General features: G+C 38.4%; 1 protein-coding gene across 1 annotated transcript in view; it reads left to right on the plus strand.

Annotated features, from left to right (window-relative positions):
- The first annotated feature begins 1,096 nt into the window (after positions 1-1,096).
- Positions 1,097-21,797, plus strand: part of ARHGAP25 (Rho GTPase activating protein 25) — a 100,300-nt gene continuing 79,599 nt past the window's right edge. Inside the window, exon 1 of the mRNA XM_027865200.1 lies at positions 1,097-1,166. Within this exon, the coding sequence (XP_027721001.1) occupies positions 1,109-1,166 (58 nt within the window). The 5' untranslated portion in view covers positions 1,097-1,108. The remainder of the gene's footprint in view (positions 1,167-21,797) is intronic.

Here is a 21,797-nt window from a genome sequence, read left to right on the forward strand (position 1 = left end):
AGCAAGTTTGGAAAATGGAAAATGAACAACAACACAGGCAAACTATGACCATCAAATAGTTTCTGGAGAAATTTAACTCATGTGAAAACAGGCACAACAACTGAACCAGTCAGCACCATACTTTATCACCAGGCCAAAGCAGGACGACATGGCAGCCAAGGTCAGTCTTATTTTAGGGTAGCATTTCTTAAATGTTTTGGCATTAAGATTCCTTTGTAGGATCCCCAAAGAGCTTTTGTTTATGTGGGTTTTAGCTATCAATATTTGTGTATTAGAAATTCAAATGTCTTAGTTTTATTATGAAAATAGTTTTGACCTTGTAGACCCAGTTAAAGGGTCTTAGGGCCCCCAGTTTTCCCTAGACCACACTGAGAACCACTGGTTTAGAGCAGAAGTTCAGTTGCTAATCAATCAGTAAAGATTTATTAAGTACCTGCTATGTGCCAGTCACTGTGCTAAGCACTGGGGACATAAAAAGAGGCAAAAGACATTCTTTGCCCTCAAGGAGTTTACAATTGAATGAAGGAGACAACATGCAAACAAATACATACATAACAATCTATATACAGGATAAGGAGGAAATAATTAATAGGAGAAGGCACTAGAATTAATTTTTTTACATATTAATATAGTTTATTTCCGTTTCTAGTCTGTAAAACTTAAAACAAAAACATCGTCAATGCCCATTCATAGTGCATGAACAAACACAGAAAGGACAATTTGCCAAATAAATTATTTATTCCTAAGAGCATCAAAAGTGCAAAATATTCACCTCCTTTTCAGAACTAACTCCTAGGTACAATCATCCTCTCTGCAAACTTTAACTGAACTGACAAGCCTATCCAACAACTATAGGATACTTCTGGCTATGCCATAGTCAGTCTACACTCAATGGAAAACATTAGGATTTGGATGACAGCTACATTTCTCTTTGTTGCAAAGATGTTTTGCATCAGCTTCTAAGAATTTTTATGAAAACCAAACTAAACCAAATAATAGGATCTGTGTATTTCCCTTCTCTATTTCCAAAACAGTCACATTTCCAACATAATGCAAGTCTACTGCTTTTTCAACCAGGGGAGCACTTACATACAAATGGCAGCAATAAATGGATTCAGATGGCGTCGGTGAGATGAGGAGGACTATGTGTAGCTTGCTGTTGCCAGGTAACACTTTTCCAGTCTCAAAGGGAGTATGCTATGATATTTTATAGATGACAGGGTAGCTGTGATCAAGATATTATTGCTCAGGTGAAGTTCATGTCTTTGAAGACTGTGTGTGCAGCAGAAATAAGTGTTTTTTCTTTTGAAATGGAATAATATTCTACACTGGCTTGTTTTAAATTAGTTGTCATGTTCTTATGCATCCATTCTTGGCAGTAGACATATTTACATATAGAACAGAAAAAAGAACCCAACTTTATAATTTGCTTCATCAACTTGGTCATGCTTCAAAATTCAACTAAAGTTAGAAAGCTGGTTTGAATAAACAATTCATCTTTTCTATTGGTATATCTAATACCAGGGCAAATTATATCATATTTGGATGAAAGGCTTAGACTGTCAAAGGGTTCGGTTTGAAAAGAAAAAAGTAAAATCCATATTGTAACAAAAGGAATCACAAAACCGTAAACACAGAATGGTAGGAGTATCCTAATGACCTTAGAACTCAGAATGTCAGAGATAGAGGAACCCCTAGAACATGGGACTCTCAGGAGCTTTAGAACACAGAGTGTCAGAGTTGGAAGGAACCCCTGAAAAACAAACTGTGAAGAGCTGGGAGATTCCTTAGAGATAATTTAGTAAGCTGCTCATTTAAGATATGTGTATATTTTTTTAACTTGACAAAACCTCTCTTCTCAAAAGAGACTTCTGAGGGAGATGTCAGGACTAGCACCTTTCCCGTCAGTAACAGAGGCTTTGTATTAGCAGGGGGACTGGAAGTACATTTGGCCACTTGGTTTGCACTATCTTTGCACCCCAGGCAAAGTGTGAAAAAATGAAACAGCAAGTTTAGGATGAGGTTTTTTGGTTTTTAGAACTTACAGTGAGGAAGCCCATGAGAAAAGAAATTAAAAACAGATTATCTAACCCTGTGCTAGAAGACCATGTGAATGAGCAAGCTTATCTTCTGTAGCACCAGTCAGGTTGGCCCCAGTAGACAATGCTGAACATTGCTGAATCAGAATCAAAATGATTACTTGATTGTTTCTATTCACTAGTTATGAATCAGGTGGGTCCAAAGAAATGGACTGCCAAGACTACTCAAGCATTTCTGGAGGATCAGGGTGAGAATAAGGTCTGCCAGTTTTTTCCTCCTTAATGAATAATATCAGAAGAACCTTGGTTTAAATCATTCACCACTTTACCCCTGTAGGCATTCAGGATGTAACTAACTAGTTCTGGGTTATTTCTAGCCAAATGCTTTACTCTAAACTGACGACAACAAAAAATTATTAAACATTATATAATAATAAGATGAAAAACTACAAGCAGCATTGCTTCACAAAACAGCCATTCTCAAAGAAGAAAATGAGCTTATGAAGGGTTTGGCATAAGAGTCAGTTAAACCATATTTTTCCAAGGCCATTTATACATGAAACTAGTAGAACAAACAGATGTGGAATGAAAGAGAGCTGTTGTTTTTATACTGTTCTCTTCTCACCAACAGCAGTAGGGGAGCCATGACATTTGGACTGTATTACCTTCAAAAGCAGTGTATGGAAGGAAACAATAGAATTTAAGATGATTAAGTTGGGAAGAGCATCTGGACCTGACCAAATACACATGGAAAAGCTCCATGCCAGATGTGACATGATTTTTTTTATTCTTTTTTAAAAATAAATTTTTTTGTTACATTTTAAGCTCCAAACTGTGTCCTTTCCTCCCTCTCCACCCCACACTAGAGAAGGCCACCATTTGACACAGATTCATAAATATATGTAAAACCATACTATATGTACTTCTATTTATCAGTTTTTCCTCTGGAGGTGGATTGTATTTTCCTTCTTAGGTCCTTTGTAGTTAATTTGAATATTTATAATACTCAGAATAACTTGGTTGTTCATGATTATTCTTTGAACAATATTGCTGTTACTGTATGCAGTATTCTCTTGGTTTCTTTCATTTCACTTTTCATTATTTCATGCAAGTCTTTCCATGTTTTTCTAAAGTCAATGAGCTCATCATTTCTTACAACACAGTGGTATTCCACCACAATCATATACCGCAACTGACTTTGCCATTACCTAGTTGATGGACATCCTTTCAATTTCCATTTCTTTGTCACTACAAAGAGAGCAGCTATAAATATTTTAGCACATATAGATTATTTTCCTCTTTCATTGATCACCTTGGCAAACAAAACTAATAGTGATATTACTGGGTCAAAGAGTATACACAATTTTATAACTCTTTGGACATAATTCCAGATTGCTCTCCAAAATGGTTGGATCAGTTCACAGTTCTACCAATAGTGTCCCAAATTTTCCATATCTCCTCTAACATTTGTCATTTTCCCTTTCTATCATTTTAATAAATCTGATAAGTGTAAGATGATATCTCAAAGTTGTTTTAATTTGCATTTCTATAATCAATAATGATTTAGAGCATTTTATATGACTATGTATAGTTTTGATTTCTTCATTGAAAAACTGCCCATTCATATCCTTTGACCATTTATCAATTGGGGAATGACTCATATTCTTATGAATTTGACAGAGTTCTCTATACAGTTGAGATATGAGACCTTTATCTGAGAAACTATTTGTAAAATATTTTTCCCTTTTATATTTTCCTTCTAATCTTGGCTACATTGGTTTTATTTGTGTAAAACCTTTTTAATTTAATGTAATCAAAATTATCCATTTTACGTCTCCCAATGCTCTCTATTTCTTGTTGATTCATAAATTCTTCTCCTATCCATAAATCTGAAAGGTAATGTGTTCGATGTTCTTCTAATTTTCTTATGTTATCTTATATCTAGGTCATGTATCTATTTTTACCTTATCTTGGTAAATGGTGTAAGATATTGGTGTGTACCCAATTTCTGCCAGACTGCTTTCCATTTTTCCCAACAATTTTTTTTACCAAATGGTGTATTTTTATCCCAAAAGCTTAAATCTTTACATTTGTCAAACACAAGATTACTATAATCATTTATTACTGTGTATTGTATGTTTGTTTTGTTCTACTGATCCACCTTTCTATTTCTTGGCCAGTACCAGATAGTTTTAATAATTAATGTCTTATAATATAGTTTAATATCTGGTACTGCTACACAGCCTTCCGTCACATTTTTTTCATTAATTCCCTTGATATTTGACTTTTTGTTCTTCCAGATGAATTTTGTTATTATTTTTCCTAGCTCAATAAAATAATTTTTTTTTGTAATTTAATTGGGATGGCACTGAATAAGTAGATTAGTTTAGGTAGAATTGTTATTTTTATTATATTGGCTCTGTCCATCCATGAACAATAGTATTTCTCCAATTATTTCAATCTGACTTTATTTGTGCAAAAAGTATTTTTTACTTATTTTTATGTAGTTCCTGGATTTGTCTTGGCAGGTATGCTCCCAGGTATTTTATACTGTTTACAAATTATTTTAAATGAGATATCTCTTATTATCTCTTCTTGCAAGGTGTTGTTGGTGATATATAGAAATGCTGATGATTTATGTGGGTTTATTTTATATCCTGCTACTCTACTAAAATTATTGTTTCAAATAACTTTTTGGTTGAATCTTCTTCTTTTTTTTTTTTTTGCAAGGTAATCGGAGTTAAGTGACTTGCCCAGGTTAACACAGCTAGTGTCAAGTGTCTGAGGCTGGATTTGAGCTCAGGTCCACCTGGCTCCAGGGCTAGTGCTGTACCCATTGTGTCATTTGGCTACCCTATGGTTGCCTCTTTAGTATTTTCCAAGCATATCATCTGCAAAAAGAGATAATTTTGTTTCCTCATTGCCCATTCTGATCCCTTCAGTTTCCTTTTTTTTTCTCCTTTTGCTATTGCTAGTATTTCTAATACAATACTGAACAATATTAGTGATAACTAGTTTATCCTCATTACAAATAATGCTTGCTGATGGTTTTAGGCAGATACTTCTTATCATTTTAAGGAAAAATCCATTTATACCTGTGCTTTCAAGTGTTTGTGACATGATTTTAAAGGTACCCACAGACCAGTTCTAAAAATACTGTGTCTCAACTGGGGAAGATGCTGAAGGAATGAAAAAATATCCCAGACAGAACTTAACCAAAGGGAAAAAAAGTGGCTTCATTGATTAGTAACCAAAATGTCTGCCTCTTCAGTTCCCATTCTTCATGAGAATTGTCTATATACAAATTAAATGTAAAACATGAGATGAGAAGAGGCAGACTTTTGCAAATAATTTTATATAGCACAATACATCTTCAGGGTTGTACACCTAGTTCAAAGGTGTAAAAAGTCTAAGATGATATTGGACTTATTGTTTATTTTAAGAAAGCATTTGATTTGATAAAAATCATGTGGCATGAGTGCTGTATTTGGGATTGGGAGAGACCTGGGTTCAAATCCTGCCTCAGATACCTACTAGCTATTAACTATGGACCAGTAAAGCAACTACAAGTATACATTGTTGTTTGTCTTTTGTTTTGGAAGAGGACCAATGACGTCATGGGGTGACATCTTGACTTGTACATGAATTGGATTTAAGTGAGGCAGAGTTGCACAAAGTTGTCAGCCTCACTCTCTCTTCCAGAGTCATTGAAGCCCAGTACAAGTCTTTCCAGGATTTTCTGAAATCTGCTTGTTCATCGTTTCTTTTTGCACAATAGTATTCCGTTACATTCATATACCACAGCTTATTCAGCCATTCCCCAGTTGATAGGCATCCCCTCAGTTTCCAATATTTTGCCACCATGAAAAGGGCTGCTATAAATATTAAAAGGAAACTTTGAAGGCCCTCACCAGACAAGGTGTTTCTCATGCTTACATTAAAATCAATGGCGAATTAAGATGACTTTGTTCAATAATCTGCTGAAGATTGACATCAAGTAATGTCAACATATTCAATGATGTTTAATACAAACATGGAGACATTACAAGAGATTTAGCCCTGTATCTTTTTTTTTTTTAATGGTGAGGCAATCAGGGTTAAGTGACTGGCCCAGGGTCGCACAGCTAGTGAGTATCTTGTGTCTGAGGCTGAATCTGAACTCAGGTCCTCCTGACTCCAGTGCTCTATCCACTGCACCACCTAGCTGCCCCTTAACCCTTTATGTTGAAGGATGTGCTTCAATCCCAAAACAACGGGCTGAATTTTGAAGGAAATTAGATAGACACTCAATAAAAATTTGTGGAATTGAATTGAACTGGATCAAACTAAACCTAGTGCCGTCTTTGAGTCAATTCTCTAGCTATTTAGCTAGTTCGACTAACAGCAGATTCCGTTCCCCTTTTGATTTTGTTTCCACATAATAATAGCAATGCTTTACTACAGGAACACTGACCGACATCTATGGGCTCTCTGCCAGGTTTCAGGGAGGTTCTGAAAGTGACCTCTTGTAACACACTATCCGGTCCCCTTGCTCCTTCTTCTATGGGTTGGAAGAAGTCTTGGATTGTTACATCACTAGGCCGGTGCAAAATGTTTTACTCCGTGCTCTGGAGAACTAAGTTCCTTCCAACAAGCATTTATTTAGCACCTACTCTATGCCAGGTGTTAGGTGCTTAATAATTAAGAGATGCAAAAATAAAAGTGAAACCATCCCTGCTCTTGAGGAGTTTATATTCTTTTGAGAGAAATTATGCAAATGAGGCGAGCAATTATAAGATGTATATAAAGTGGATGCAAAGTAATTGTGTGTGTGTGTGTGTGTGTGTGTGTGTGTAAGCACTAACAGCTGGGGGTGGGAGGAGTAGTGGTGGGAAAAACAAGGAGGAAATAGCTTTGGAGTTGGATTAGAGGATGCCAGGGATTCCAGGAGAGGTAGGTGCGGATGGAGTGCATTCTGGGTTTGAGGCACAGCCTGTGCAAAGACATGGGAGATGCCATATTGTGTGTGAGGAATAGCAAGTAGGTAAGTTTGTCTCTGCTACACTGGGTGAAGGAGATTGATCGATATAAGCCTGGTGATAAACCTGGAAAGGTAGGCTGGAGCCAGGTTGTGAAGGGATTTAAATGTCCAATGGAGGAGTGTGAGTGTGTATTTTGTGCAGAGGCAATGATGAGCTATTGGAGATGAATGATCAGGGGAGTGGCATGGTCACACCTGTGCTTTAGGAATATCAGTTGGTAACTGTGCAGGATGAATTGGTATGGGGAGAGACCTGAAGCTGGGAGACTGATTAGGATGCCGGTGCAATCATCCAGGCAAGAGGTTGGTTACCAGGGCTTGAACTAGAGAGACTGTTGGATGAGTGGAGAAAAGGGAAGAGAGAGGTGAGAGATATTATGGAGGTAGAATCAAGACCAGAAAACAGATTGGAAGTGGGGAGGAGGGAGGGGGAGGAGTCAAAGATGATTTTCAGAATGTGAGCCTGGGTGACTGGAAGGCTAAACATAGGGCTGAACATGTGGCAAAGAATCAAATCAATAAGCATTTATTTATTTATTTTCTTTTAGATGAGGCAACCGGGGTTAAGTGACTTGCCCAGGGTCACACAGCTAGTAAGTGTTGTGTGTCTGAAGCTGGATTTGAACTCAGGTCCTCCTCACTCCAAGGCCAGAGCTCTATCTACTGCACCACCTAGCTGCCCCCTCAATAAGCCTTTATTAAGTGATAAAGACTGTGCTAATCACTGGGGATGTTGTTTGTCCTTCATTCTCAAAGAGAACCAATGACATCACAAAGGAGATGTCTTGACTTACTTGTAAATTGGATTTAAGTGAGGCAGAGCACCGGCCAGGAGAATGGTGCACACCTCTCCTTGAATCATGCCAACTTGGAAGAACTGAGGGCTTGCAGACCTCCAGTACTAGTCCTGAAAAAAAAGCACCTGGAAAGAATGAAAGTCTCTTTTGGAGAAGGGTGGGGGAGATGAGGCTAGGGATGCAAAGACAAAAGTGGTTACATTCTAAGTGGGACGACAACATGAGCCTTTATAAATATACACAGAATATATATACACCCATGGATACAACGTAGGTAGGGAGGACACTAGCTGCTGAGGGATGGGGAGGGCTTCATGAATGTGGTGCTTGAGCTGAGTTTTGAAGGAAATCAGGCAGATACTCAGACATTTAATTGTAGCTAAATGAATTGAACGTCGACAGAAATAGGAAAATTAGGAAGAGGGGTTTGTTTTAAAGAAAAGATAATGTGTTTTCTAATTGTGAAAGGGGGCAGCAAATGGGGTTCACTTCAAGAAGATTCTGCTGCATATAATAGTTATCCTTAGGGACTGCATTTCTACCCCTCTTCTATCCCTCACCCCCTAATTCTGCCACCACCTGCTGAGTGCAGAAGAACCAGTCAGGAGTAGCATCTCACAACCATGTGAACACCCTGTGTATACCTGACTTTGGATCTAATTCAGAAAATTCCTTTTGCCCTCTCACTTCATAGAGCATTCATGCGATTTTGTAAACTATAGTTATCTGAGATTGTGACTCATTGCACTGATAGATGGTGAACAAAATGAGGACAGGGACCCTATCTTATTTAAATTTCATATATTTCACAGTGCTCTGCTTACATTAGGTCAAGTCAAATGAACAAACATTTATTAAGTGCCTACTATGTGCCAGGCGCTGTGCTAAGCTAAGTGCTGGTGATATGCAGAAAGGCAAAAATGCAGCCCCTGCCCTCAAGGAGCTTATATTCGAATGGGTAGACAACACGTATGGAGGTACATCACAAATGTTTTCTGACTGCTGTTGAATGAATGCTTTTAACCTCAGTTACTCTCAGATCTTTTTAAAGCTGCATAGTGCTTGTCGCCCATACCTTTGGCACAAACTTGTTGACTTTCTCCCTCTACTCCCCCATCCCTAGAATATAACCACACCCTTCCCATTCACTGGCACCTTGTAGTGTCAAGGAGGAGAGAGTGATCAACAGCGTCAAAGGCTGCAGAGAGGTCAAGGAGAATGAGGGTTGAGAAAGGGCCATAGGATTTGGTAACTAAAAGATTGTTGGTAATTTTGGAGAGTGAAGTGTTGGTGGGATGATGAGGTCAGAAGCTGAATTACAAGGGGTTAAGAAGAGAGTGAGAAGAAAGAAAGTAGAAGAACTAGACAGTTTTTTCTAGGCATTTATCCACAAAGGGCAGAAGAGATATAGGACAGTAGTTGGGAATGGAAGGATTAAGTGACAGGCTTTTTATTCAGGATGGAAGAGACATGAGAACGAGCCAGTAGAAAGGAAGATATTGAAAACAAATGAAAGAGTGGGGATGACAAAGGGGACAATCTGTTGGAGGAGATTGGATGGAATGGGATTACTTGAACAAGTAGAAGCATTCACCTTGATAAGGAGTAAGGCCATCTCATCATGTAAGACAAGAGTAAAGGAGGAGAGAGGCATATGAGTGATACTGAGAGGAGGAAAAGGCGAAATGGGGAAGCTCATGGCAAATGACCTCAATTTTCTTTTTGTGTGAAATATGAGACAAAATTCTCAGCTGAGAGGAGGGAGAGCCTGGGGAAGTTTGAGGAGGGATAAAAAGGTTTAGAAGAGGGGGACGGTGAATTGATAAGGAAAGTATAGCAGGATTGCCTAGAGGCAGTGAGGACCTGGTTGAGGTTGGGTAACATAAATAGGACCCAGTCGGAACAATTGAATGATTTTCTCCACCTTCATTCAGCAGCATGTATGTAGGAGCAAACGTTGAAGAATGGTGGGAATGATCCAATGTTGAGATTTGGCTGGGCATAATTGGTGATATGTATATGTATATGTATATGCATATGCATATGCACATTTATATGTATGAGGGCTAGGGATTCAAAAGAGGAGGATAGTGTAGAGTTTAATTGGTTCACTAAGTAGTCAAGGTGGGGAGAAGAAAAGAGAAAGGCTTACAAGCCTTAAGCAAGATAGGAATTAAATATTTTTTACATTCTCTCAGTCATCTGTGTCCATGCCTGCCATGGTGCCTTGCACAAATAATATCCATATTAAATATTTCTCTATCCCAATTTGTCTCCCCAGACCTCTAGTCCTGTACTTCTATCTATTTTCTGGATAACTCCACCTACTCCAAATATGCTCTTTTCTCTAAGGGCTTTATTTCTGTTGATAGCATCAAGCCTTCCAGTCACCCAGGCTCAAAACTTCAGAATCACCTTGGATCATTCTAATTCCCCCTTCCCACTTTCTATCTGTTGCCAAATCCTGCCAATTAGATGGCCCTCCATTGCCTCCTTAATAAAGTACAAACCATTTCTCTAAATATTTAAGGTCATCCATAATCTGGTTTCAATATTCTTTTCTGACTTACTTCCTCAACCATCATATGGCATTGCTAGCCATTAATCTGATTTCTCTTTAGCAGGAAGGGCTAGGATCTGTAAAGTCCCATGCTCACCCTAGAAGTTATGGTTCTTTAACCCACTGAGCAGAGGTACCAAGCTGGAGGAAGTATTAAACACAGTATGATTCTCAGATGACCTCTTATCTTCTAATTTTGTCTTTCTCTGGGTGGCTGCACTATTTTTTTCAGTCTAGGGAGGGTGGTTAGTGTAGATTTATTCAGTCAAATTAGCTGTGAGATTCCATCCCACCTTCCTCAATCCACTATATTTCACTAAGTCCTAGTAACAACTGTGGCATAATGGAATCACTCTCAACAGAAATAAATAGAATGTGCTCAACTGTGTGCTTAGCACAGGCAATAAATAATAAAATACATACTGTTAAGCTGCAACCTAGGCTATCCTCAGATGTTAATTACATAGGCTGGTCCAAACCTGGGTATTCTAAGAAATGCATAGTTCAGTTTGATTGGTACCCCATTGTGGCTCTTCCTGCAAGCGAAGAAAAGAGTGTATCAGATGAAGAGGAGAATGTAGGGAAGAGTCTGGATCCACTCCCCCAGCCCCATTTGGAGTGTAGCGCTCCCTTCCGTGAGCTGCATTTTAAGAAGAGAATCGATAAGCTGAACAGCTTCCAGAAGATGGCCGTGCGGATGGCGGAGGCCCTGAAGATCGTGAGATGGGGGGATCAGGTCAAGGGACTCAGGACTTTTAGTCTGAAGAAGAGAATGTATTAAAGAGTCTGGATTTACTCTTCCAGAGTGAGCCCAGCTACATCTCTCCCTCAGGGTTCTAGTGGCAACCCTGAGGTGATTAGGATATTTCTTTCCTCTACCATTCCAATATATTCATCCCAGTGTTAACCACCAGTCAATAGTGCCCAGTTTCATTTAATCAATCAGCAATTAGCTTTTATTTTATTTTATTTTTTTAGGCAATTGGGGTTAAGTGACTTGCCCAGGGTCACACAGCTAGTAAGTGTCTGAGGCCAGATTTGAACTCAGGTCCTCCTGATTCCAGGGCTGATGCTCTATCCACTGCACCACCTAGCTGTCCCTAGCTTTTAAAAAGGGTCAATTACTTTGAAGAAATATTAAGGACAGAAGTTACAAAACATTTTCATCCAACAACTAGAGGCATGCTCTCCCCTGTACCACCTCAGGGACTAGAAAAAGTGGGCTCAATCTTAAAGCAGTTTACTTTATTTTTTTTCTTTTAAAAAAATTTAGATTTAAATACTAAAACTTAAATACAATAAGAAAAGAAAAAGAAATATACTATAAACTTAAATATTAAAATGAATACAAAATTACAAAAGAAAAAAAGCATGTCACGTGCATAGTAGAATGTAAGAGAAGATTCAAAACATATAGCAATAAATTTCCATTTCAAGAAAGCCTATGTCGTAAATAGTATGCATTGCGTTGGGAGTTGTCCATCTTTTCTTTGCTTCCTTGTAAGTTTTCTTTTGTTCTCTTCTGTGCACTTTTTACTTTGTTCTTTCTTCTCCCTTCCTTCCCCCCAACCCCCTGCAGAAGGTTATAATTAAATGTGGATATATTTATTTATAGATTTTTATACATACACATATACACACACACACATATATACATACATACAAACACATACAGACATAGACTTTCCCTAACAAATTCTTCTCATGATCTTTGTTTTTATATTTGTGCATATCTCTAATTTCCTATCCTTCCTGACTCAACTCCTTTACTTTACCTGCTACCTTGCCCTCCTGTTATTTTACCTATCCTCCCTCTAAGTATCCCTTCCTTATCCTCTCACTCCCATAAGTCTAAACACCTTTCCATACCAACCTTTGACCAATTCCTTCACCTTTCCCTTTAGAGATTCCTCCCTTAGCCTCTTCCACTCCCTATCCCCTTAGCGTTTTCTTTCTGGATTTAGAAGACTTTTATACTCTTCTAGATATATATGTGTTATTCCCTCTTGAACCTATTTCTGATGAAAGTAGATTTCCAGAACTAACATCCCTCCTCCTCCATCTAATTCCTCTGTGTCAATTCTTCCTTTCACCCTTCATTTGTGTAAGATAATAACTCTTTTTAGCTGTTCCTAAACAGTTTTACTTTTTAAACTCATATCATAATCAGATCTACCCTAATCTTTCTTACGAACTACCTAATTACTAATAATAATCTCAGACTTAAGTTTTACATTTTACTTACGTAAAAGGTAAACAGTCTATCCTTATTATCCTTATTGAGTCCCTTGTAATTAGTCTTTGGCATGTAACTTATATTTCTCTTGCCTCTTGTGTGTCAAATCTTCTATTAAGTTTAGTTTTTTTTAAACAAAGTCCTGAAAGTCTGACAACTCATTAAATGTCCATTTTTTCATTCAGGATTATGCTTAGCTTTGCTGGGTATGATATTTTTGGCCAGAACCCTAGTTCTTTTGCTTTTCAATATATGATGTTCCAAGACCTGAGGTCCTTTAGTGTCACTGATGCTAGGTTGATGTGATTCTAATTGTGGCACCACCATATTTATATTGTTTTTTTTCTTGTTGCTCATAATATTTTATCCTTGAGCTGGGGTTTTTGGAATTTGACTATAATATTCCTATATGTTTTCCTTACAGGATCTTTCAGGTGGTGATCAGTGGATTTTTTCTATTTCTACTTTCCTCTCTTGTTCTAATACTTCAGGATAATTTTCTTTAATTATTTCTTGTATTATTGTATTAAGATTCTTTTTTGATCATAGCTTTCAGGTGGTCTAATTGTTCTTATGTTTTCTCTCTTTTTTTTAAATTTTAAAAGATTTTTTTAATATTTTATTTCCCCCAATTACATGTAAAAATAATTTTTAACATTCATTTAAAAATTTTTTTGAGTTCCAAATTTTCTCCCTCCTTTCCCTCCTCATTGAGAAGGCAAGCAATTTGATATAGATTATATATGTACACTCATGCAAAACATATTTCCATGACAGTCATGCTATGAAAGAAAACTCAGATAAAAAAATAAAGAAAAATAAAGAAAGTAAAGAAAAAGCATGCTTCAATCTGCATTCAGACTCTGTCAGTTCTTTCTCTGGAGATGGATAAATCCTTCATAAGTCCTTCACACTGGCCCTGAAGTCAGGAGGACCTGCGTTCAAATCTGGTCACAGATATTTACTAGCTATGTGAACCTGGGCAAGTCAACCCTGATTCCCCCCCTTCCCCAAAAAAGAACATCATAAAGCCTTCAGAATTGTCTTGGATCATTGTATTGCTGAGAATAGCTGTCGTTCCCAGTTGATCATCATATAATGTTGCTTTTACTCTATATGATGTTCTCTTGTTTCTACTCATTTCACTTTGCATCACTTCATGTAAATCTTTTCAGGTTTTTATTCCTTTTTTTTAATGGTAATATTTATTTATTTTTTTGTTTTCAACATTTACTTCCACAAGATTTTGAGTTCCAAATTTTCACCCCATCTCGCTCCTCCCCCCACCCCAAGATGGCATGCATTCTAAATACTCCTTCCCCTAGTCTGCTTTCCCTTCTATCTCTCCCCCTCTTCTCTTATCCCCTTCCCCTTCAATTTTCCTGTAGGGCAGGATGGATTTCTATACCCCATTTCTTGTATTTCTTATTTCCCAGTTGCATGTGAAAACATTTTTTTAAACATGTGTTTCTAAAATTTTGAGTTCCAAATTTTTACCCTTCTTCCCTCCCCACCCACCCTCATTGATAAGGCAAGCAACTAAATATAGGTTATATATGTGCAGTTATGCAAAACACTTCCATAGTAGACATGCTGTGAAAAACTGACTCTATTTCCTTTAATCCTATCCCACCCCTCCCATTTATTCTATTCTTTCTTTTGACTCTGACCCTTCTCAGAAGTACTTGCCTCTGATTACCCCCTTTCCCAGTCTACCCTCCTCTTTATCATCCCCCTACTCTCTTGTCCCCCCCCCATTTTCTTGTAGGGTAAGATAGATTTCCATACCCAATTGAGTGTGTACGTTATTCCCTCCTAAAGTCAAATTCTATGAGAATAAGATTCACTCATTCCCTCTCACCTTCTCCCATTTCCCCTCCACTGTAAGAGCCTTTTCTTTTCTGTTTTTTTTTGGTGAGATAATTTACCCTGTTCTACCTCTCCCTTTCTCCTTCTCCTAGTATAATCCTCTCTCACCCCTTAATTTTATTCTCCAGATATAACCCCTTCATCTTCAACTTACCCTGTGCCCTCTATCTATCTATCTATCTATCTATCTCTATCTATCTATCTATCTATCTATCTATCTATCTATCTATCTATCTATATCTATATATACATACATATAATTTTTTCCTCTCCAACTACCCTAATACTGACAAAGGTCTCATGAGTTACAAATATCATCTTTCCATGCAGGAATGTAAAGAGTTCAACCATAATAAGTCTCTTATGATTTTCTCTTTCCTGTTTACCTCTTCATGTTCCACTTGAGTCTTGTATTTGAAAATCAAATTTTCTATTCAGCTCTGGTCTTTTCATCAAGAATGCCTGAAAGTTCTCTATTTCACTGAATGACCATTTTTTTCCCTTGAAGGATTATACTCAGTTTTGCTGGGTAGGTGATTCTTGGTTGTAATCCTATCTCCTTTGATCTCCAGAATATTGTATTCCATGCCCTGCGGTCCCTTAATGTAGAAGCAGCTAAATCTTGTGTTATCCTGATTGTGTTTCCACAATACTTGAATTGTTTCTTTCTGGCTGCTTGTAATATTTTCTCCTTGACCTGGGAACTCTGGAATTTGGCTACAATATTCCTAGGAGTTTTCCTTTGGGGATCTCTTTCAAGAGGTGATCGGTGGATTCTTTCAATTTCTATTTTGCCCTCTGGTTCTAAAATATCAGGGCAGTTTTCCTTGATAATTTCTTCAAAGATGATGTCTAGGCTCTTTTTTTGATCGTGGTTTTCAGATAGTCCAATAATTTTAAAATTCTCTCTCCTGGATCTATTTTCCAGGTCAGTTGTTTTTCCAATGAGGTATTTCACATTGTTTTCTAATTTTTCATTCTTTTAGATTTGTTTTACAGTGTCTTAATTTTTTCATAAAGTCACTAGCTTCCAATTGCTCTATTCTAATTTTTAAGGAAGTATTTTCTTCAGTGATCTTTTGGACTTCCTTTTCCATTTGGCCAATTTTGTTTTTTAGGGCATTCTTCTCCTCATTGGCTTTTTGGACCTCTTTTGCCATTTGGGTTAGGCTATTTTTTAAGGTGTTATTTTCTTTAGTATTTTTTTGGGTCTCCTTTAGCAAGCTGTTGACTTGTTTTTCATGATTTTCTTGCAAACGTCTCAGTTTTTCCTCTACTTCTCTCACTTGCTTCTCAAAATCCCTTTTGAGCTCTTCCATGGCCTGGGACTAATTCATATTCTTCTTGGAGGCTTTGGATGTAGGAGCTTTGACCCCAGGTGGGAAGGACCTGGAGCCTCTCTTCATATAGAGGCTTACAACATGGTTGTCTCATTCTTACATAGCCAGGGAGAAAAAGAGGAAGAGGCTTGCTTTTGTTAGTGCCTTCTGAATGAACTCCAGTTCTGGCTCAGCAGACAGTAAAAAGTCCAGAGGTTTAGATGACTGGAACCAGTTACAGAATGTCTGTGCATGGTCTAAATTGGGGAACAGGGTCCTTCCATTACATGTCATCATGCTTTTGTGGAAAGCAGGATCCCTGGTTGTTCTGGCTGCAAGCAGAGCCCACTGAACACACTCTGAAGATGGAGCTCTCATTGGCTAGTTTCCTGTTACGTGTGCAATGTAATTCCCTGTTGAGGTTTGACTCACTCTATCCAACAAAGCCAATCATTAGGGGAAAATTCAGGAACTCTAGAGCCAGGACTTAGCTTTTCTTCCTTATGTCACGGTATATCAACTTGGGATCTGGTACAGCCTATAATTTCTGATGTCTGACACTTTTCTGTTCAGTGTCCTGTTTCTGGCAGCAGTCTCTGACAGCTTCTCCCTGCTGCTAGCTAATTGCTCAGAGGGCAACACCGCAGACAAGACAGACTGGACGTGGAGAGAAACTCTGTTCTGCTTGTCATTTGCCTGTTTTCCCTTTTCCCATTTTTTTTTTGCTAGGCAATGGGGTTAAGTGAATTGCCCAGGATCATACAGCTAGTAAGTGTCAACTGTCTGGTCTGAGACTGGATTTGAATTCAGGTCCTCCTGACTCCAGGGCTGATGCTCTATCCACTGCACCATCTAGCTGTCCCCCCCTTCCCATTTCTTAAAGTCTTCTGTGCCTGAGGATGAGAAAGCTGGTCCAATAATGACCCTGGACCTGTAGCATAGGGGCTATCCTTCCCCAGGCACTAGGCATATTCTGCCAGGTGTCAAGTAGAACTCAATTCTACCTCTTTCTCTTCCAAGTTGCTGTGGGGGTTTTGTTGAAGTCAGAGGGTATAAATCTGCTGACCTAAAACTTGATAGGCTGAATTTGAAGGTGAACTTCAATGAGGAGACCCTTCTTAAGGCAAAATTAGGTTTTATAAAGAGAGGCATACTGTCCCAGCCTAGGGAAGGGTTAGCTCTGCTTTATTCTGCCTGATCAAACCACATGTAGAATATAGAACCACATTTCAAGAAGGGCATTGATGAGCTAGACAGAGTCCAGAGGATGGCTACCAGGATGGTGGAGGGCCTAAAGATCGTGTAATAGGAGGATAAGTTGAAAGACCTCAGGACTTTTACCTTGAAGAAGAGAATATTCTGGGCCATATGCAAACTGTCTTCAAAAATTTGAAAGTCTGCCACATGGAAAAGAACAGGACATATTTGAAAAGAGTCCAATTTAGGACTGACTTAAAGAACAAACGAAACAAAACAAAACAAACCTCCTAACAATTGGACCCATGTGGGATTGAGCAGCGGGTTTCCTGTCCCTAGATGTCATCTATCAAAGGTTGGGTGACTATTTGTGATGTGAGTTCTAGGCAGGATTCTTGTTTAGGTGTTCTAAATGTCCCAAGTGTCCTCTAAGATGTCCTAAATGACCTCTGAGTCTCCCACACTATTTACTTTGTAATGAGCCCAGCTGGACGAACATGAAATTTTTTTCCCCTTTTCAGGCTCACCCTCCACTACGTCCATAGTGCCTTCAACAAACTCGTCCATTACTTCCACTTCCTCACAAGTTCGGCACTGATTTAGTGCCTAGGAAGTGTTCGGGGGGTAGGAGAGCCATGTCCTTTCCTAAGCCCTGAGATCTATTTGTTCTTTGTCACAGACTAGATCGAGTTCTTAAAGAAAAACATTTGTCCCAAAGATAAAACCCAAAGATGGAGCATTGACATTGGAGTCAGGAAGACCTGGGTTCAAATCCAGCTTCATACACTTATAACTGTGTGATTCTGGGTGAGTCACTTAACCTCAGTTTTTCTCCATTTCTTCCTCTGTAAAATGGAGATAAAGATAGCACTTACCTCACAGGTATGTTATGTGCATCAATTAAGATATCATTTGTAAAATGTTTTACAAACCTTAAGGTGCTATATAAGTTCCCATCACTATCACCATCACCATCACCATCACCATCACCATCACCATCACCATCACCATCACCATCACCATCACCATCACCATCACCATCACCATCACCATCACCATCACCATCACCATCACCATCACCATCATCATCATCATCACCATCCTCCTCCTCCTCCTCGTCCTCCTCCTCTCTGAGTCTTGAGATAAAAATTCCTAAGTCTTCCAGCAGGGGGCTCTCTTCTATTATCAATAGTGTCACCTATGGTTGTAGTGGCAATATGGATGAGTGGGAAATGACCCAACAGACTTTGGCTTGACCACTGGGATTCATTGGAATGGTTTCAGAGATATAATTTAATCTGGGCCAGAAATTCAGCCAGGTCTTCTGATTGTCCAGAAGATATTTCTGCTAATTGGAAAAGCTAATCTGGGATTAGTTCCAAATGTGACCATATCTGGCCTCTCTTCCAGGGTGGCTGCCAACCAAGACCAATGGCCAGTGGCATCATTATGTTGCCACTACTCCCCAGCTGGAGAGTTGTAGTACCTTGGGATTCCTCAGCTTCCACTGAGGGCTATTCCATGAGCAAAATTATGGGGTATTATCATCTATGGGGTATGCAAGAATGGTAAGGCCAGGATGAGAACCTTGTACATGAGGAAGGTAGTGTCATGTGGTGAAAAGAGCTCTGGATTTGTTCAAATGCCAGTACTGCTACTCAGTCCCTGAATCACCATGGAAGAGTCGCTTAACTTCTCTGGACCTTGTTCCCTTATATAAAATGAAGAGCTTGGTCTCCATGACCTCTACGGTCTAGATCCTGTGAAACTATGAGGAAAGTCCACTGAATGGGACAATGGGGGTGGGGATGGGGTACAACAATTACAGGGTTGTTGATGAGGGGAATCTAGAGACTAAATTAGGGAATATAATCGAGACAAGAGGGAATCAGCTGCAGTTGGGAATCAGATTTTTTTTGCTTGCTAGTGGGTTGGTTTCCATGCTTAAAGCCAGGGATCTGAAAACAGTTCTTATGCATGTCATCCCTCCAGGCCAGTGTCTCTAGTGAGTCCTGATACCTGTTCCAGAAGTGGGGTTTGGGAACTGGCCCAGAGTGCCTGAGTAATAGTCGGTTAAAAGAGGGGTCTAGGCATTTAGGAATGGGAGCTGAGTATGACATAGTATCAAAAGTGTTAGATTTGGAATTGGAAGCCTTGGTGCCAGTACTGTTTTTTTTTTTTTTGATACTGCTCGAGTAATCTTGGGCAAATCACGTAATTAAAAGTTACATTAGATCATCTTTAGCATACTCTGTTCTACAGTTCCTTTTAGTTCTGAATCCTATGCTCTCTGATTATTGATCAAGCTGCCTGGTGGGCCTACAGGGAAACAGGGGACTCTTTGAAAGAAGGGGAAAGCTACCAGAGCTTAACCTCATCTCAGTCTCTCCCCTGCCCATCCCACCCTTTATTTCTCCCACAGACAAATGAACAGGGTAACCATCTCTTCTGGCTGATTGATGTATTACTTCCTAAGTGCCAAGTGCTCCAAATCCAGGCCCTCATTCATTCAGGAATAGAGGAACCCCATGAATATCGTCCTGACTCCATGAGAGGCAGTTCCCAGTCTGATATGCCAATAGACTGGTAGCCCTGAATGGTGACTCCCAAGAATCTTCTGCTACAAATGTGATTAGAAGAGTGACAAGAACTTGTATAATATTGGATCTTGCTAGATTTTCTACAATGAAAGAGTTGGATTGGATGACCTTTAAGACATTTTTTATCACTGTCTTTTGTTTTTGTATCACCTACATTTCTCAGTGGAGCTCTCTTGCTCCCATTACCAAAGAGCCAGACTTTGTAATAAAGAATAAAAAAGAGAAAAAAAAAGTTCATCAAAACCAACCAGTATATTGAAAAGTCTGTCATTATATGCAATGTTCTATGCTCGTAGTAGCCCATCTCTGAAAAGAATGGAGGAGGTCCCTTTTGATATCTTTTTATTTGTGGTCAAGATTGGTCATCATAATTTTAAAACATTAAGCTTCAATTACTTTAGTATTGTTTTTCTTTCCATTTACATTGTTGTAGTCATTCTGTATGCTATTTTTTATACTGATTACTTCACTTTACATACATTTTTCCACGATTCTCTGTTTTTATAGTTTCATTGTTACTTATAGCACAGTAATGTTCCACTACTTTCATGTACCACAACTTGCTTAGCCAATCTCCCGTCAAGGGACATCTATTTGGTTTCTTTGCTTCTATAAAAAGTGTTGCTATAAATATTTTAGTATATAATCAGGCCTTTCTTCTTGTTATTGACCTTTGGCAATACATTTTAGCTACCGTCTTCACATAATTTCAAATTGCTTTCCAAAATGGTTGGACCAATTTACAGTGCCATCAAAAGTACATGGATATTCCTAATTTTCTACAACTGCCAGGCATTGGCTATTCCCATCACTTGTCAATTTTGCTAATTTGCTTGCTGTGAGAAGATCCCTTACAGGTCTAAGTCTATGATTCCCTATTGCCAATGGGGGTGGAAGTACACTGTTTGGGCCTGCATAAACCATAGGTTGCCTCAAGTGCGTGGACCCTGTTGTTTAATTCAGTAGAATGTGGCCAACTCTATCTGCCAGTTGGTTAGTTGGATGGATGCTACTTGACTGGGCTCTATGGTTGAACCTAATCCAGAATTCTTGAGCTTATATAGGGATTCTTAAACTGAGACCTATGAACTTATTTTCTTTTTAAATATTTTGATAGTTATATTTCAATATAATTAATTTCCCTTGTAATCTTACATATGCTATTTTATGCTTCTTAAAACATTATTATGAGAAAAATAGGTCTATAGGCTTTACAGACCACAAAAGGGGTCCTTGACCCAAAAAAGTAGCTTCTATAGAGGGATTTTGTTTGCCTGCAGGAAGCTACAACCCTCCCCTTGCATTGAAATTTCAGTTGTGCCATTGACTTGGGGCTTGAGTGGTGTAGCTGATTGTGAAAAGTACCTATACTTCTTGGCTAGCCCTGACACTCAGACCCTATGAGGTCTTTGGTATCAGACCCTGACCATATATCTCCTTGATTGTATGTGTGTGATTCCTATATTATTCATTTAAAAAATGCAGAGTAGGTAATTCTACCTGTATAATAATTATTGAGAGCTGAACATAATTACTATCTAGGGCTGCTGCCTTTGACTTGAATTTCAGATCTACTTGACTGACTAGGGTGGGCTGTGGGATTTGATATGCTCTATTTGGAGCCTTGATCTCACCAGCCAGAGAGTTGGACATGTTATGGGTCGTTTAACTACTACATTATGCTCTTTGTACTTTAAAAATATGCCTACCCATTTCTTAAGATTTTTAATTAACATTTTTCATCTTGAATTTATGAAATGCCTAATAAAATGCACATTTCCATAAATATAAATATATGATAAGTGAAATAGGATTTTTTTATGAAACTACACATTTTTATTATGTACATCTTATTTTTCTTTATAAACATGTAACTTTCCAAACTGAACTTTTTATTTAGGATTCCTTCTGTCTTCTTTGGTGCATTTAAAAGAATGCTTCAATAACACTTTCTTTCTTTGTTCTTTGTTTTCTTACCTCACCTTAAACCTATCTCTCCCACCCATCTTGATCTGTGCTGGGAAAAAAAGAAAAAAAAATAAAAACCCTTGTAACAAATGTATGTGGTAAAACAAAATAAATCCTCTCATAAACCATGTGTAAAAATGTATTTCTTGAGGCAGCTAGGTGGTGCAGTGGATAGAACACTGGCCGTGGAGT

Source organism: Vombatus ursinus, unplaced genomic scaffold (assembly GCF_900497805.2).
Source record: "Vombatus ursinus unplaced genomic scaffold, bare-nosed wombat genome assembly UNPS02014778.1, whole genome shotgun sequence".
Taxonomy (NCBI): Eukaryota; Metazoa; Chordata; class Mammalia; order Diprotodontia; family Vombatidae; genus Vombatus; species Vombatus ursinus.